Source organism: Oncorhynchus kisutch, linkage group LG13 (assembly GCF_002021735.2).
Source record: "Oncorhynchus kisutch isolate 150728-3 linkage group LG13, Okis_V2, whole genome shotgun sequence".
NCBI classification, from domain to species: domain Eukaryota; kingdom Metazoa; phylum Chordata; class Actinopteri; order Salmoniformes; family Salmonidae; genus Oncorhynchus; species Oncorhynchus kisutch.
Genome location: NC_034186.2, coordinates 30,382,046 through 30,399,212, shown reverse-complemented (window position 1 = coordinate 30,399,212; position 17,167 = coordinate 30,382,046). Strand labels below are relative to the sequence as shown.

Genomic DNA, 17,167 nt, shown 5'->3' with positions numbered 1-17,167 from the left:
ATTTGAAATCGGACACTTTGGTGGGATTAACAACAAGATGACCTTTTAAAATGGTATGCGATACATGTTGAGGAATTTTAATTGTGAGATTTCTGTTGTTTGAATTTGGCGCTCTGCATTTTCACTGGCTGTTGTCATATCAATCACGTTAACGGGATTGCAGCCCTAAGAAACGCTTTCAAACTCAACATTATTTTATTTTCTCTTTTCTCATTACATCAGCTCGCTGGTTACCATTTCCACAAGCTGTTTATCTATATGACTTACTGAGAGCCAAAAGCTGTGTGTGTGGGGAGGAACAAGGTGGCATATTGTCCGATTTCGTAGGCCAAGCAGCCCCTGTCATCCTCTGCTGTAGAGATATTGTAGTGGTCTGGGGAAAGCATGTCCAAGAGGTCCAACAGATCCACTTCTAGAAAAGGGAACAAAACATGCATCTCAGAGACAGGGTATGAATTGATAGCCGTGGCAATACCCAACTTTGATTGAAATGAATGTTAGGAATTCATCAGCCAGACTGTATTCATCATCACCACAATCAATGGAATTGAAACAAACTGACCAGGGCAGGACTTTGATGTACATAAGAGTTCATGAGTTAGTTTAAAAATAAGATGGATGTGATCATGTTCTCCCACATCTGTTTTCACCAGCCATTGTGAGGGCAAGGTGAGATACTAGCCGCTGATAATTGGAACAGGTTGCTGTGTCTACCTAGAGAAGAGAGAACTTGGCTGCCCTCTGTGAGATCAAAGCCTGGAGCCTCACCTGCTGTCAGTATGGAATGTCTGGGTGGAATCTCCCCAAGCATGAGCGCAAACCCCATGTTTGATATGGACCAACTCTCTGTCTATTTTAAGGGGCTCTATGATGGCACAGTGTGGCGAAAGCCAGAACAATAAGGATAAATAGATATATGGCTCTGGTGAAGTTGGCATGGTTATAGTAACGAAGAAGGAACACATTACACAAAACAACACCTTCCTGCTAAACACAGGTATGTTTGTTACAGTTCTTTTGTAATTAATTATCACAATTCTGTGATTACCACAGTATCAAAAATAATCTCAACCTTCAGTATCAATTACAGTAAATACACAAAACATGCAAACATACGTACAATATATTGCTGCCATGACCAGATCCCATTTATCCTGGGATGCCTTACTCACCTTTAGCCAGGGCTGGTGTTTGGTCTCCCCTGCATCCCCCATACTCCTCTGGTCCTGGCTGGACAGGGCACAGCCCGTGTAAGGAACCATCCTGAGAAGCTCCCTCTCCCGGAGCCCCAAACAGACCTAGTCCTGCCCAGAGAAACAGCAAGGTCTCAGCCATGCCAACCCCTCCAGGTTCCCTTCCAGTGCCCATCATATCCCAGGGGGACTAGTCAGGAGGATCTGAGGACACGATCACGATGACTCACTGTATCAGCGTTGTCATGACTGTCTTCTCCTCTCACAAACACTGTAGAGATCTCCACCACTGCCTGTCTACCGCACCACTGAACCACTCTCACCTGAGCTCTGTGGGTACACACACGCCCATATCAAACTACATATCAAACCACATGTGGTTTATCTTTAGCATACCGAGACAAAGCCAAGCAGTCAAGCGAGAAGAGAGACAGCTCTCCACATCATCATAAATATATCTGCCACATCTTAAGCAGTGAGCTGTGTGATTTATACATTATATAAGTTCAATAAAACATTTAATCATCAAAGATGAGACCAAAACACCTGCTCCAAAATAAATCTCTCTTCTCCTTATTTCGCTGGAGTCAAAATTCTGTGATAATCCTTCAGCGTTTTCGCTGTGCATAAAAATTAAGCCATAAATCGATTTTCAAAAGACGATTTGTTACCACAGCTTAGTTGACATTTAATTGAAGAGGATTCATATTTTTAATGGTTCTACTGTATACACTGTGGCATACAGCATGTCAGCCACCAGGGGGAGACTCGCCGGAGCCTGGTGACAGACGGTGTATACATCACGAGGCGATGGCTCCATCTGCTGGATGTGCCAGGTCTCGACGGGTTCTCCGGCCAGTACTAATTGGGGCTGATTGGGAGTTGGTGAGTAATCTCATGGGCTGATTGCTCATCAGCTGTGCAAGGCCCATAAAGCTGGCCGAAGACGAGAGCGAGGACGACCCATCGCCTGTGCGGCCCAGAAGGAAACGGTTGACCAACCTGTTTCTACGGGTCCGGAGTCGGAGGGGGTGCCGGAACCCGACCCCCCCCCCCCCGGGGAACCATGGGAGGAAGAGCCCAGCCTCTCCCTCCTCGATTTCGAGGGGCCAGTCGAGACACCCGCGGGGGGCCAACTGAGGGGACAATTCGGGATGGCATAGTGGGAGGATCCTAACTCGAAAGCCACCACAGCCCAAATGATAGCGGTGGATGGACAGCTACTTCTGGGGGTGAGTGACTGGCGACACCCCCATTTCCAGGTCAAGAGACCTTTTGTATCAGGTGTCGCGCCAAAAGGGGGAACTTTGAGAGGTATTGTTGCTGCCCCGACGGTACGTGGGAACCGTTCTTCAGCTGGCCCACACCCACCTGTTGGGAGTGCACCTGGGAATGGAGAAGACCCGGGAATGGAGAAGACCCGAGAAGACCCGGGGTTCCACTGCCCCGGGATGAGGAGGGCCGTGGAAGACTACTGTCGCAGCTGCCCGGAGTGTTAAATGACTGCCCCAAAGGCCCACTTCCGAAACCCACTGGTCCCCCTACCGATCATCGGGGTGCCCTTTGAACGCATCACCATGGACATAGTGGGACCCCTGGTAAAAACAGCACGAGGACACAGGGACATCCTGGTAATACTAGACTATGCCACCCGGTATCCCAAGGCCATTCCCCTATGGGCGGCGGTATCCAAGGTAATCGCCCGGGAGCTGTTCCACCTTTTTAGCCAGGTGGGCATCCCGAACGAGATCCTGACAGACCAAGGTACGGAGTTTATGTCCCGCCTCATGAAAGAGTTGTGTGCCCTCCTGCAGATCAAGCAGATCCGGACTGCCGTATTTCACCTGCAGATGGATGGGCTCGTCGAGTGCTTCAATAAAACACTCTAGCAAATGCTGCGAAAGGTCATCGAGCAGGACGGGAAGAAGTACTCCAGTCCTCCACAGGGTTTTCCCCTTTTGAACTCCTCTACGGGAGAAGGCCACACGGCCTATTGGACCTCACCAAGGAGGTGTGGGAAGCCCAACCGACTCCATTACGCAGCGTGGTAGAGCACATGGAGACGATGAGGGAGCGGATGACAGCCATATGGCCAGTCGTGAGGGAACATATGGAGAAGGCCCAACGCGCCCAAGCCCAGGTCTACAAACGGGGATCCCAGCCCCGAGAATTCCAGGTGGGAGACAGGGTGTTGGTCTTGATCCCCATGGCCGAAAGTAAGTTCCTGGCAACATGGCAACAACAGGCCATACGAGGTGATCGAGAAGCTGGGATCTGTCAATTACAGCGTACAGCAACCGGGAAGACTGAAACCTTAACAGATTTACCATGTGAACCTGTTGAAGAAGTGGCACCAACGGTACCAGTGGTGGTCCCGAGCAACAAGGACCTCGACCCGGCCCAGAAGCAAAAGCTCAGGGAGCTTGTCGATCGGAACACGGCGGTGTTCTCCGAGAAGCTGGGCCGCACGACCCTCATTGAACACCACATTCGTACCTGGCGTGGGGAAATGGTTTGAAAGAGGCCATATCGGATTCCGGAGGCCTGAAGGAAGGCCGTGAAACAAGAAGTGGAGGCTATGCTGAGGATGGGGGTCATTGAAGAGTCTCACATTGCACGGTGCAGCCCCATCGTGTTGGTGCCCAAACCGGACGGTAGCCTCCACTTCTGTAATGATTTCCGGAGTGTGAACAACATAAGCTTATTCGACACCTACCCCATGCCGAGGGTGGACGAGCTCATATACCGATTGGGAAAGGCCCGGTACATCAGCACCTTCGACCTGACCAAAGGATATTGGCAGGTACCGTTGGCATTCTCCTCCTGGGAGAAGACGGCGTTCTCAACACCTGACTGTTTGTATCAGTACCGGGTCCTCCCGTTCGGGTCTCCATGGGGCCCCGCCTACCTTCCAGCGACTGATGAACAGAATGCTTCGACCCCACCAGCAGTACGCAACGACATATCTGCATGATATCATCATCCACAGCCAAGGTTGGGAAGAGCAGCTGATGGGCCTCCAGGCGGTGCTGTACGAGCTCAGACAAGCCGGGTTGACCGCGAACCCCAAGAAGTGCAAACTAGGTTTTGAGGAAGTGAAGTACCTGGGGTATTTGATCAGACGGGGAAGTTAAGCCCCAGGAGAGGAAGGTTCACACGGTACGTGACTGGCCCGTTCTACGCACCAAGACACAGGTCAAGTCCTTCCTGGGACTGGCAGGATACTATAGCCGGTTTATTCCCAACTTTGCGGCTATAGCTTCCCCACTCACCGATCTAACCAGAGCCCGCCTCCCGAAAACAGTGAGATGGACGGACGAAACAGAAGCGGTGGTCAGCCGTCTGAAGGAAGCGCTGTGCTCCCATCCGATTCTCGTAACGCCTGATTTCCAGGTGCCGATGGTGGTCCAGATGGATGCATGTGATACGGGACTAGGGGCTGTTCTGTCCCAGATACACGATGGGGTGCTAGACACTCAAGAATGACCTGTTAGGTACCCACTTCACCCTGGTCACGGACCATGCCACCAGGGGGAGACTCGTCAGGCCTGGTGACAGACGGTGTATACCGCTCACCAGCTGTGCAAGGCCCATAAAGCTGCCAAAAGGGCAGCACACAGAGACAGAGTGGGATAAGAAAGGACTCCTGTATAGTTGGGGACGGTTACAGAGGTAACAGGAGTGAGTGCAGTTTTGATCCCGACAGGATACAGCAAGACCCGGAGCCCAGAAGACGGTATCCCGGAGAGGGTCTCATAGGGGAGACATACCTTTTCTTTTTTATTTATTATTTAAATAAACACCCTTGAAACTGAGCTAATTCTTCTCTGTCCGTGTCTGATCTGTGTAAACGTCTTGACCAAACCCTCTGTTCTGCCACAACACAGATATGCAAATGGTTTTTGTCAAAGTCATACAGGCATCTAGATTGAAATATAGTATAAACAATCCATTAAACTAGACATGTATTTATTTATATATACTACATATATACCAGAATGCTTTTCTATACCAGAAATTCAGAAGCAACATAAAACTCATCATGTTTCACAGAGCAGTGGGCCCATATAGGCCAGCAGAACATCGGACCAAATACGTCCTGTTCACATTTCAGAAACATGTCAACAAAACAAATTACAACACAGCACATGATATAATATAAGCTCTCTTTTTGGCAACAATCACGGTTCAAAATGTAAACATCATTCTGTTGGGGTCTGATGAGAGAGAACACCACTGAGTGCACATGGATCCATCAACTGCTCTGAGTCGCCCTACTCACAGGCAGGCACATTTGATCACTATCACCATAACCATCATCACCATCATCATCACTATCACCATAGCCATCATCATCACTATCACCATAACCATCATCATCGCCATCACCATCACGATCATGTTGCTACAACAAAGAGCTGTATCAGGGAAAACTCTCTTTTTATACAGCACTGTAAAACCTGTTGGCAAAAATTGACTCAGTCAGCATTCAGAGTACCATGGGAGTTAACTTACAAATAAATCATAGTTAGGAATCATCCATAAACACCTCCATATTGAAATAATTTGCATCAAAGGACAGATAGTATTCATAATGACATAAAAGGCAACACATCCTCAAGACACTTGATTCTATTTACAGGAAAAATGGCTTTGTAGACTATATTTTTCAGTAGTATCCAGCACATGGACATGCTATGTCTGTTGTTTCCATATTGTTCTGTACAAGAGGCCAGTTTTGCTGCTGTCCAGTGAGGGTCTATAGTTCAGGGCTGGACCTCATCCAGGGCCTCACAGTGGACATCATGCGTAATCCAGTGAGGTGACAGTTACAGACAAAAGCAGGGAAGAGGGTCTTCTGTCCAGAGACACACTGAAGAGCACACAAGTACCCAACATATTTAGGCTGAAAATGACAACTAGAGCATTGACATGAAATGACGCTGGAACACCTGACTTTAGAGGGATCAAAGCACCAGGGGGAATCTATCAGGGGAAGGTCAGGTCCTTGTCTCATCTTGAAGTAGATCGTCATATCTACTGGAGAGAACATTACAACAAATGGAAAGGCCTTTCATCTCACTTTGTTCAACAACCTTTTTTGTTCTCAGGTGAGAGCTCACGATCGGTGAGTTAACTGGTGCATACGGTCATTTCTGTTGTGACACCTTCTTCCCCATTGGCTGACTGACACGGAACCATTCATGTCACTGCCTGAGAAATACCCCATTGATGTAGTGTGAAATGAGAGAGGAGAGTTGTTTTAAAACAGTGTTTGTGACAACCAATGTCTGCTTCAGATCCCTACACACCTACCACTGTGTCATGATCAATAAAGCTCTAATAACTGACAACTTCTTATCTTACAGAAGGAAAAGAGCACAATTTTAATACATTCCTGATACTTCAGTGCCACATACTATTTTTCTGCTACACACTGTACTGAACACATGTTTCATAGGTCTAAGAAGTGAGGAAACATTCTTTACATCTTGAGTTATTCAACTTTGTTATTAATCAAAATGCAACTGGTGAACGTTTGCACTGTACGCCAGCAGTCCCCATATCTTCCTTGTCTTGTTGATTTGACAAACATATTGCACTCCTACAAACACACACTCTTAGAAAAGAAGGTGCTTTCTAGAACCTTTAAAGAACCCTTTTTGGTTCCAGGTAGAATGCTTTTGGGTTCCATGTAGAACCCTTTCCACAGAGGGTTTTACATGGAACCCAAAAGGATTCTACCTGGAACCCAAAAGGGTTCCCCCCTGGAACTAAAAAGGGTTATCCTATTGAACCTTTATTTAACTAGGCAAGTCAGTTAAGAACAAATTCTTATTTACAATGACAGCTTACCCCGGCCACATCCTCCAGGACGGCGCTGGGCCAATTGTGCGCCACCCTATGGGACTTTGTGATACAGCCCGGGATCAAACCAGGATCAAACAAGGGTCTGTAGTGACGCCTCTAGCACTGAGATGCAATGCCTTAGGCTGCTGCGCCACTCGGGAGCCAGGTGAAGAACTCATTTGGAACCCTTTTTTCTAAGAGTGCAGATACACACACGTACAGATGCACACTCAGTACACGACCTGACAGTGTGCTTCAAACTGAGGACCCCTGTCTTTCTGATACCCAGTTTTGCTGTCCATCTTCCTGCTCTTCTTCTACAAGTCCCGGCCCTAACAGCGGTCATCCTCGTCCGTGTCACTCAAGAGCTCGCAGGCAACCACAGAGCTGGCCTGACCCAGGCGTTTATGGAAGTGTCCGTTGGGGACCTGCCAGTTGTGTCTGAGCTGGGGGGCAGAGCTGATGGTGTTGGCCCGGCCCAGACTGGTTGCAATGGCCGCCTCGAAGGTCAGAGTCTCATCCAGGCCTGAGGAGTCTGGGCTGTGTAACTCCTCGTGCAGGGTCAGGTACGGCTCCGAGATGTACCGGTGAGGTGAGTGGTGCGGGTGACTGACCCCTAACCCTGGGCCACCCACCCCTATTACCACCCCCACCCCGGCTCCTGACTCTGGGGCTAGCCTCTCCCCCTCCTCCCGCAACGAGGGATCCTCCGTCTCTTCGGGGGCCTCCTGGGTCCGGGCTCTGCCCTCACTGGCAGCAGGGGGGGAGAGGTGGGCTCGGCACACCAGGGGGGAGTAGGAGATGTGAGGGCGTGGCCGCAAGGGCGTCTGGGGGAGTTGGCGCCGGCCGCGGGGTGTGCTGGACAGGTCTGGGCTGCCTGAAGTGTTGCCCTGCAGAGAGTAGAGACCTCACACATAAACCAAGCTTCAATGGTAGTAGGGACAGTGTTTGATAGATAAAGCCAGGAATTGAATAATAATAGGCTCAGGGCCTACACTCACCTGTCTGTGGAGGGCATGTGTGCGTCCCTCGCTGGGGGAACGGGACTGCTTGCGTTCTTGTGACGGGTCCTGGCTCCGCTCCTCAGAGTTGCAGCGGGACACGTCGGGAGACAGCAGGTGACGCCTCTCTTTGGAGCGCCCCCGCTCATGATCCACTGGTTCTCTGAGGTTGCACCTGATTCCTGAGAGGCAGGGGGAGAGAAGGGAGCTATGAAGAGGAACACAGTATAGTAAATACACAGCCATCAGGGGGCATCTGAAACTGATAGCTTCCACTGTTCTTCAATGGTTTTAAAGTATGAAAGGGGTCAGGATCAGTGAATGGACCCTAAGCAGAGGCATATTGAAAACATTCCAGCTTTAACCAGAGTGAAGGAAAAGATGCCATGTAAACTCAGTGGCTGACTGTTACTGTGTGTAGTATACCTCTGATGCTCCTCTGTCGTGGTCTGTTCAGACGGTCAGGACTGACCCTCTTCAGAGAGTACTCCTCCTGCCACAGGCCATTCACACATTGATCCCCAATAGTGGAGAAGGAGCGCTTCATTGATTTGCTGCTGTCTGTCCCCACCTACACACACACAGATAAACACATATACACATACAGTAGACACACACACATATAGATATACAGACATATACACACATATACATTTGGTTGAGAGAATGTGAGAGGGTAGAAAGTGTGTGGAGTTCTAATCTGAGTTCTGAGCAGAAGACTTTCTCTCATCCACAACACACATTCCATGTTTAACACATGGTATTTATATTGTGCTTTTCAAGGACCCAAAGCCACTTCCTATCCATATTACCATGGACTAAAAATACAACGTTTGGGAAACATGGCACACTGGCATGTTTGCCACGCAAGGATTAACTAGAAACCATCAAAGTACGCCATCCACACTGTCAACAACCATTGAAGGTAGCAGCTGAAATCAGATGTATATACTGTAGCAACCTAGTTAACACCCAATCCTCCTCCACTTCATGGCTGATTGCTGTATATATGTGGCTGCACTGCTCCAGTGTTCAGTCCCTCTGAAGCCCCCACAGAGGCTGTCTGCCTGGGTCCTGTTCTCTCTAAGGCCCCATGGGTAGAGGAGGGGAGGTGAGGGGCTATAGAGTAACAGGTACCTGTGTGTCTACAGCCAGCCGAGGCATAGAGGAGGCTCGGATAGAGACTGCCCGCCCGGGCACCCTGAGTGGGGCATCCTGCCTGTTAGTGGGGCAAAGGTTGCGGTTAAACTCTTTGCGCTCCGGAACCTATATAGTCAGAGAAAGAAGGAGGAGAGAGAAACACAGCAGAGTTCTAATGTGTGAAAACAGAGTTGGCAGCAATGACGTCAGAGGACCAGCAGAGGGCTACTGTACCAACACGTCACAAGCAGATGTAGTATGCTGACTGAGATTTTGTACAGTATTGCTATCGGATAGCCGTACACCCTCTTTACTCAGATTAAAAGCACTGGCTGAGCACAACGGCAGCCAAAGCACTGTGTGTTGGCAGTGTAATGTATTCATTTTTCATTATTCATTGTGAACCTGTGTGAGTGGTTACTGTCTGGAGTGCTCAGAAGTACTGTGGGTAGGAGTACCACTGTCAACGAGGGGCTGACAACCAGGCGGGGCAGGGCAGATAGGAGGGGCTGAAGGAAAGAAGGGGGCGGTGTCTACATGCGCAACAACGGCTTAAAGCTTAAAATGGAGCTTGAATAACTGAAAGCCATGAAGCGGAGGCAAGAACCAGTCACAGGCATGCAGGCATAGGAAACCAAAATGCCCCACTCTTCACTAAAGAGCTGAGAAGAGCTGAGAAACCATAACCACGAAATATGAGCAGTATCCTCCAACAGAACTCGGTACAGCTGCTCAAAGAACAGAGAGATGGATGGGAGTGCCATATGGCATATAGCTCTGTTGATGACAAAGGTGCCAAATACCAACACAGCATAATTAAACCACAAAACCATGAGAAGAGTGCTGACACCAAACCACTAGAGACAAGCCGCCGTCTCTGTCCCTGTTCCATTCACACACTTACAGAAAGTCACACGCTTTCATGTCGTCAAAGTCACACTCCCCACAGTGCCAAAACTCAGCAGAATCACAACAATCTTGCAAAATAAGCATAATACGCATGGTTCATCAAAGCCTATGGCGGAGAAATTATGATACCATTCAAAGAAATGGGTGAGTAGTGATAAATGCCTTAAACAAGGGACACTGTGTGGAGTGAACAGCATGGTGAGACATTGCCATGGTGAAGTTGAGAATGACACAGAAGGGGCCAGACAGCCGTATCATCGACTGCAATCCAGCTCTGCTAGATAGAACTGGCTTGGACTGTGTAGAGTTAACTAAAGTAGGTGTGTGTTTGAATGACTTTGAGTGTAAGGTAAGAGTGTACATGACTCACAAATGAGTGACCAATCTGTTCTGGGTCTAATTGCTATGATGATTTGATGATGAATCAGAATATACTGGCACCATACATCAAATATTTCAACACAAATCACAAATCAACACCCTCCCACAACCACCCCCCACCCAACTCCACCCCACTAATCAACTAGCATCAAAATAACGAATATTGATTGGGCCGGGCCTCTTGGGTAACAATTGGTGGACAGAGACAGCTAATTGGCTGGACAGTGACACAGAGATGGATGGGGGAGTGGATGAGTCAGAGTGAGTCCAGTCAGACGCTGCCTCTCCTGGGAGAGACAGCCTCAACCCCCACTCCTCTCCTCCCCATCTCTCTGGATCACAACCACAGCCTACCAGACCATAATGCAACTCTTCTCACTCCATCCTCTCACTGGAGGTTTACCCATCAAAAGTCTACTCATGCATTATGTTTGTAATAATAACACAATTATTTCCCCATTAAGTGTGTAACACAGTAATACATACATTTAACATACAATGTGACATAATGTATTGTACTGCTTGGTTGAGGGAGCTTGCAAGTAAGCATTTCACTGCACCGTTTATACCTGCTGTAAACAGTGCACGTGATGAATCAACTTTGATTTGATTTTGATTTGATTATAGTGCGTTGGGTGAGTGTGTTCATGGGGGTGTTACAGTACTTGAGACCAAGTCCTTACCAGTGTGTGGAGCTGGTGGTGGAGCAGGTGGTGGTGGTGATAGTTGTGGTAGTCCTCCTCTCTGTCCTCTAGGTCCTGGGACATGGGCTGCATGAACATCTCCTGAGGGGATATGGGACTCAAGGCCACAAATCCTCCTCTGGTCCTGATGGAACAGATAGGAATCAAATCAAAATCAAATTTATTTATATAGCCCTTCGTACATCAGCTGATATCTCAAAGTGCTGTACAGAAACCCAGCCTAAAACCCCAAACAGCAAGCAATGCAGGTGTAGAAGCACGCCATCAACGCCAAGGAAGCCAGACAGACGCTCAGAGAGGCATGCCTATCTAGGATGAACACATATCTATTAACTCCATCTACAGGCACGCACACACAGGATCGGGGACTTCAGGAGTAGGGCTGTGACGGTCATGACATTTTGTCAGACGATTATTATCATGCAGCTGGTTATTATGGCTCAGTTGGTAAAGCGTGGCACGCTTTAGGTTGTGGGTTCATTTCCCATGAGGGACCAGTATGGGAAAAAAGGAGAATCAAATTATGAAAAGGTATGCACTCACTACTGTAAGTCTGCTAAATGACTAAAATGTCAATGTATAAAGACAGTCGGTCTCACCGTAATTGACCGTTAATTAATGTAAACATGTTTAGCATCTCCAGCCCTCCACGCATATGAGTGGCATACAAGCTGCCGATGAACACCTTTGCAACATCTACATTTAAAAAGTATAATAAATCAATTTAATATACACCTTCACAATAATTCCATTATCTATTTTAGTCAAGTCTAAAGAAACATTATGATACGAAGAAAATGTATTTCAGAAAACAGAATAGGAGTAGGCTGACTGTGTCACGCCCTGACCTTAGATAGCCTTTTTATGTCTCTATTTGGTTTGGTCAGGGTGTGATTTGTGGTGGACATTCTATGTTTTGTTTTCTATGATTTTGTGTTTCTATGTTTTGGCCGGGTATGGTTCTCAATCAGAGACAGCTGTCTATCGTTGTCTCTGATTGGGAACCATACTTAGGTAGCCCTTTTTCCCTCCTTTCGTTGTGGGTAGTTAACTGTGTTTGTGGCACTAATGCCCTGTAAGCTTCAGGGTTGTTTTTTCGTTTGTTGGTTTGTTGGCGACATTTTGAAAAAAAAAGGAAAATGTACGCTCACCACGCTGCGCATTGGGTTTCTTCCAGCAACGGCCGTGACAGACTGTATGTTATCTGGCTGTGCGCCATAAGCTGTAGGCTTGTTCATTTAGCTTACAAGATATGCTTATAAGTCCTGTTCCATTATTTTATATGATTTTATAGTAAGAAGAATATAATTGAACTAGCTGAATAAAATAGGATATTTTAACCATTCCGGAGCATAAAAATCATTTGAAACAGGTCCTCCTATACACAAGAATTAAAGTTATTTGGCAACTTTAGTTGTGAATGATACAAACCTTAGAATGTCTTAGAAATGAAAACATATATAGGCTGCATGATGCGGCTATAAGCAATATAATCTTGTCTTTACTAATATGTAAAATGAGTTCGGATTTAGAATGGCCCATTATGAAATGGGCAGGACAAGGACATGATAAAAATACATGTCATCTGTATGCACTGGAATAGCGAATGGAGGCCCTGTGCTTTCCCGCTGGTCCGGTAGGCTACTTTGGTTTTATAGCAGAGCTATGCTTAATATGAGCAGCTGAGAAATACATATAAGTAAACTTATTTCACTCCATGCATCACTGTTTGAGGAGCATGCACTTGCTGTGTGACAGGTGATATTCCGCCCAAACTCTGTATGCAATGGGCTATCCAACCCTATTCCTGCAGCAACCCAGTGCTTGATTTGGGATACCAAGTGAATGAAATCTGTTCGGGAACATCAATAGTAACATGTTTTTGCAAACAAAACATATTTCACTGAACTGTTGACAGCCCCTCTGCATGCTTGAGAAAGGAATAAAGGAGAGAGGAGGAGATGGAAACGCACAGTGGTGAGAGATTCTGTAGCTAAAAGGTAATGTGGCACTCAACTCATTATACAATTTTTTTTTTAAATCCCTATTACTAGGCTATTCAAAATCAAATACAAATTCACTTTAATTGTAGGCTACCTGTAAGCTGCCCTGCCCTGCACAATGAACCAACAGCATCGCAATTACTCTAATTTGTTTAATTTTAAAGTATAGGCCAGACAAATTATGCACCAGACATTTTAAATCAGACTTGTTTTATGTTTTTCTGCCATGGGTAATATGGCTATATATTGTATAACCGCACAATCATAATTTTATTCTGTTTTTTTCCCCAGGCTTGAGCACATAAGTCTATGCACATGTATATGCTCTAATATGTGTATAGGTGTTTTGAATGAATCATCACCTTAGAAAGCACTGTCCATTTCATTGTATTAGGCTTTGAGATAACTTCCACAACTACCATGTTTTACACTTAATGCAACCTGCTGTTGAACTTCTGTCTTCAAACTGAAACAGTTTTAAAAGCACTATACCGTTTTGATGATAAGTGTTTGTTGTGATTTTAAATTGCATTTGCGATGATGTTAGAGGGCCCTGAGTACCAGGCCAGTAGGACCTGATGGTAGTTAGCAAGTTGGGTACTATCAAAGCATGTCCAGAGTGCATAAGAGGTGATTACCATAACTTAACCTCTTGAAGCTAGGGTGCACTATTTTTATGTTTGGAAAAATAACGTTCCCAAAGTAAATGGCCTATTTCTCAGGACCAGATGCTAGAATATGCATATAATTGACGGATTAGAATAGAAAACTCTAAAGTTTCCAAAACTGTCAAAATATTGTCTGTGAGTATAACAGAACTGATATTGCAGGCGAAACCCTGAGGAAAATCCAATCAGGAAGTGCCTCTTATTTTGAAACCCTTCTGTTCCTTTGCATGCCTATCCTCCATTTAAAGGGATATCAACCAGATTCATTTTTCTCTGGCGTCCCTACGGTGTCAACAGTCTTTAGACATAGTTTCAGGCTTTTATTTTGAAAAATGAGCGTGAAAGATCACATTGCGTAAGTGGAAAGGTGGGGGCTCTCAGAGTGAGTTTTTGCGCTACAGAGTTGTTCCATTGTTCCTCCCACTGTTATTGAAAGACCTTAACACTCGGTTGATATATTATCGAATATATATTTTAAAAATGATTATGATTATAAAAAATGTTTGACATGTTTCTGTGGACATTATGAAGACTATTTGGAATTCCCGTCTGCGCTGACATGACCGCTCTTTCCTGTGGATTTCTGAACATAAAGCGACAAACAAACGTCGGTATTTTGGGTATAAAAATAATCTTTATGCAACAAAAGGAACATTTGTTGTGTAACTGGGAGTCTCGTGAGTGAAAACATCCGAAGATCATCAAAGGTAAACGGTTAATTTGATTGCTTTTCTGATTTTCGTGACCAAGCTTCCTGATGCTAAGTGTACATAATGCTATGCTAGGCTATCGATAAACTTACACAAAACGCTTGGATTGCTTTCGCTGTCAAGCATCATTTCAAAATCTGAGATAACAGGTGGATTAACAAAAGGCTAAGCTGTGTTTTGCAATATTGCACTTGTGATTTCATGAATATTATAATTTTTTGTAATATTATTTGACTCTTGCGCTATGCTATTCAGCGGTTGCTGACGAAAATGATCCCGCGACAGGGATGGGTAGCGGTCACGTGGAATTTTACTGCGGTCATGACTCATGACTGCCGGTGTGGGGGTAATACGGTCACCGCAACAGCCCTATTCATGAGTAAAATAACATATTTACAGGGCAGATCCAGGGCTGTGGGGCAGGAAAGGGAGGGCTTTGGCACTGCAGAGGATCTCTTGAGGCAGAGAGGACGCGTCCATACGCTGGAACATGGGAGCGTGTTTCTATAGAGGGTGAAGATGAAACAGGTACAGTATGAGAGTATGCAAACTACTGTTAAGAGGAGGTGGTTTCCTAACTATACTGTACATAGAGGTATATACCTGCTCCTCCAGCTGTTGCCTGAGCTTCTTGGCTTTGCTCTGCTTGTAGTAGTCCATGATCATCATGGCTGCATAGATCTTCCCAATGGTCATATGACTGGCTGGAAGACCAATGGCATAATGTCACTCATTTGGAATTCTTTGAAATTCATAACTCCTAGAGTAAATAGTTCAATTACATTGACTAATGCCAGTGGGACCATACATTCTGACTGTCACCTTTGTGGATGGGGACGAGCAGGTCCAGGGTCTTCTGTGAAAGGTGTGACCAAATGACACTTATCTCCTTCTGTAGATCTGAATCCATCTGACCTCGGTCCTCCCCTCCTGGAACCACCACAACAACAGCAGATCAAGCATGCAACTTATGGAGGAAATTGATCAACAGTGTGTGGAGAAAGTAGAGAAAAACAACGAGGTTATACTAAGTATATAGCATGTTAGCTAGCGCCTGACCTCTGGCTATCTTCACCTCGAGGGCGGTTCGGATCAGCGCCATGAGGGTGGAGGTGAAGTGAACTGACATCTCTTCATCCACAGGCATGTTCATTAGCACCAGCCTCTGAGGGTGTCCATGGAAGGGACAGAGGGGGAAGCAGGAAATATATCTCATCAAACAGGAGACAACATGATGCAAATGGGAGGAGCTAGCCATTTGCAGTCTTAATGTAGTACTCAAGTCTCTACTTGATAATATGTTTTCACTGTTTAAGCTAAACTTACAATATAAGGATAAAAACACATGTGATAAGACAATACTCTAATAAGAATGACATAGTAAGAACAGCCAAGAGACTCTCACAACACAGCATGCACAAAGAGGGTAGGTGCATCTCTGCCATTGCACATGCACACATATCACAAAATAAATGACAGGGAAATGATATGTGAAAAAAAGCAACAGAGTGCAAAGGCAGAAGGCACATGCATATACTTATAGGAAGTAATCAAGAAACACTGATTGAGGAAGATTGTATGACATTCTGACACTGTACAGTGTGGCTCTATGAAGTATATGTCAGGTTTATGCACCCATTTCAAAACAGCTGCATTGTTACTGTCTGTAAAAGCCATTTACTCCACAGACAGCTCTTAACACACAAAACATCAATTAATTACTCAGTCAGTTCTCTGCCAAGATGCAAACCAATAGAAAAAAAGAAAACACCAAAGCACAATGCTTATTTCTTTTTACAGTACGTTTTGTCATCCACCAATCAAAAAACACCATTGTAGATTCTCTTACAGTTGAACAAGCGACACATTACGATACGATAGACAACAACAGCCATTTCCCACACTTCATTTGGAATTGGGATGATCCGGTATGACAGAGAGCAAGGTTTTAGTTTGCCGTCTCCATTGACCTAACATAGAAACTCTGCCTGTCTGTCTTTGGTCTACCTTATAAGCCACTTTGGATGGACATTTCTTGCCGAGGCCTAGAGGTGGCGACATGAGGGTCAGCATTTCATACATGTCAGTGTAATGAATACGCCCGCTGGGGAAGAGGCAGGGAGCAAGGTAGATGACGAGGAGGAAGGGCAGCATTCCCAAGGAATGGAGGAAGAAAGGAATATGTAAAAGGGAAGAGATATCAGAAAGAGGGTTATTCAATGGCATTACACAGAAAGAGGAAAATGATAAGATCAGGTTGTGGTCTTTCTATGCAGACCTGGCATAGAAAAGAGGGAGCAGAAGAAATCTAACATGACCAAAGGAATGACGGTAGGGTCCTCTGTGGATCTGGCAGATACTTACATCACATCCTAAACCTGTACTGCTGACACTTGTCAGGGGGGGACTTACAGTAGGCCATGAAGTCACCACCATAACACTTTTCGTCCTTCTAGGACCAGTCAGCTAACCCAGAGGTACCAGATCCAACCAGGCACAGAGAGCCAGGGTATCACAGAAAACTGATTTTGTGTAGTTGTTAACTTTACACTACATTTTCCAATAGCTCATTGCTCTGCATCTACAGAATGAAGTGCATAATGTTCTG

At 45.9% G+C, this 17,167-nt stretch overlaps 1 protein-coding gene across 3 annotated transcripts in view; it reads right to left on the bottom strand.

Moving 5' to 3' along the window:
• Nucleotides 1-5,144: 5,144 nt before the first annotated feature.
• The window catches only part of LOC109902983 (voltage-dependent R-type calcium channel subunit alpha-1E), a 105,438-nt gene continuing 93,415 nt past the window's right edge, over nucleotides 5,145-17,167 (bottom strand). Inside the window, exons 37-46 of one of the 3 annotated variants that reach the window (XM_031785976.1) lie at nucleotides 16,567-16,663; nucleotides 15,619-15,724; nucleotides 15,382-15,489; nucleotides 15,163-15,263; nucleotides 14,957-15,063; nucleotides 11,158-11,302; nucleotides 9,182-9,310; nucleotides 8,471-8,615; nucleotides 8,045-8,226; nucleotides 5,145-7,933 (exon numbers count right to left, since the gene is read on the bottom strand). In XM_031785976.1, coding sequence (XP_031641836.1) covers nucleotides 7,376-7,933; nucleotides 8,045-8,226; nucleotides 8,471-8,615; nucleotides 9,182-9,310; nucleotides 11,158-11,302; nucleotides 14,957-15,063; nucleotides 15,163-15,263; nucleotides 15,382-15,489; nucleotides 15,619-15,724; nucleotides 16,567-16,663 — 1,678 coding nt within the window. In that variant the 3' untranslated portion in view covers nucleotides 5,145-7,375. The remainder of the gene's footprint in view (nucleotides 7,934-8,044; nucleotides 8,227-8,470; nucleotides 8,616-9,181; nucleotides 9,311-11,157; nucleotides 11,303-14,956; nucleotides 15,064-15,162; nucleotides 15,264-15,381; nucleotides 15,490-15,618; nucleotides 15,725-16,566; nucleotides 16,664-17,167) is intronic. The other 2 variants (XM_031785978.1, XM_031785977.1) reach the window with 2 other exon arrangements.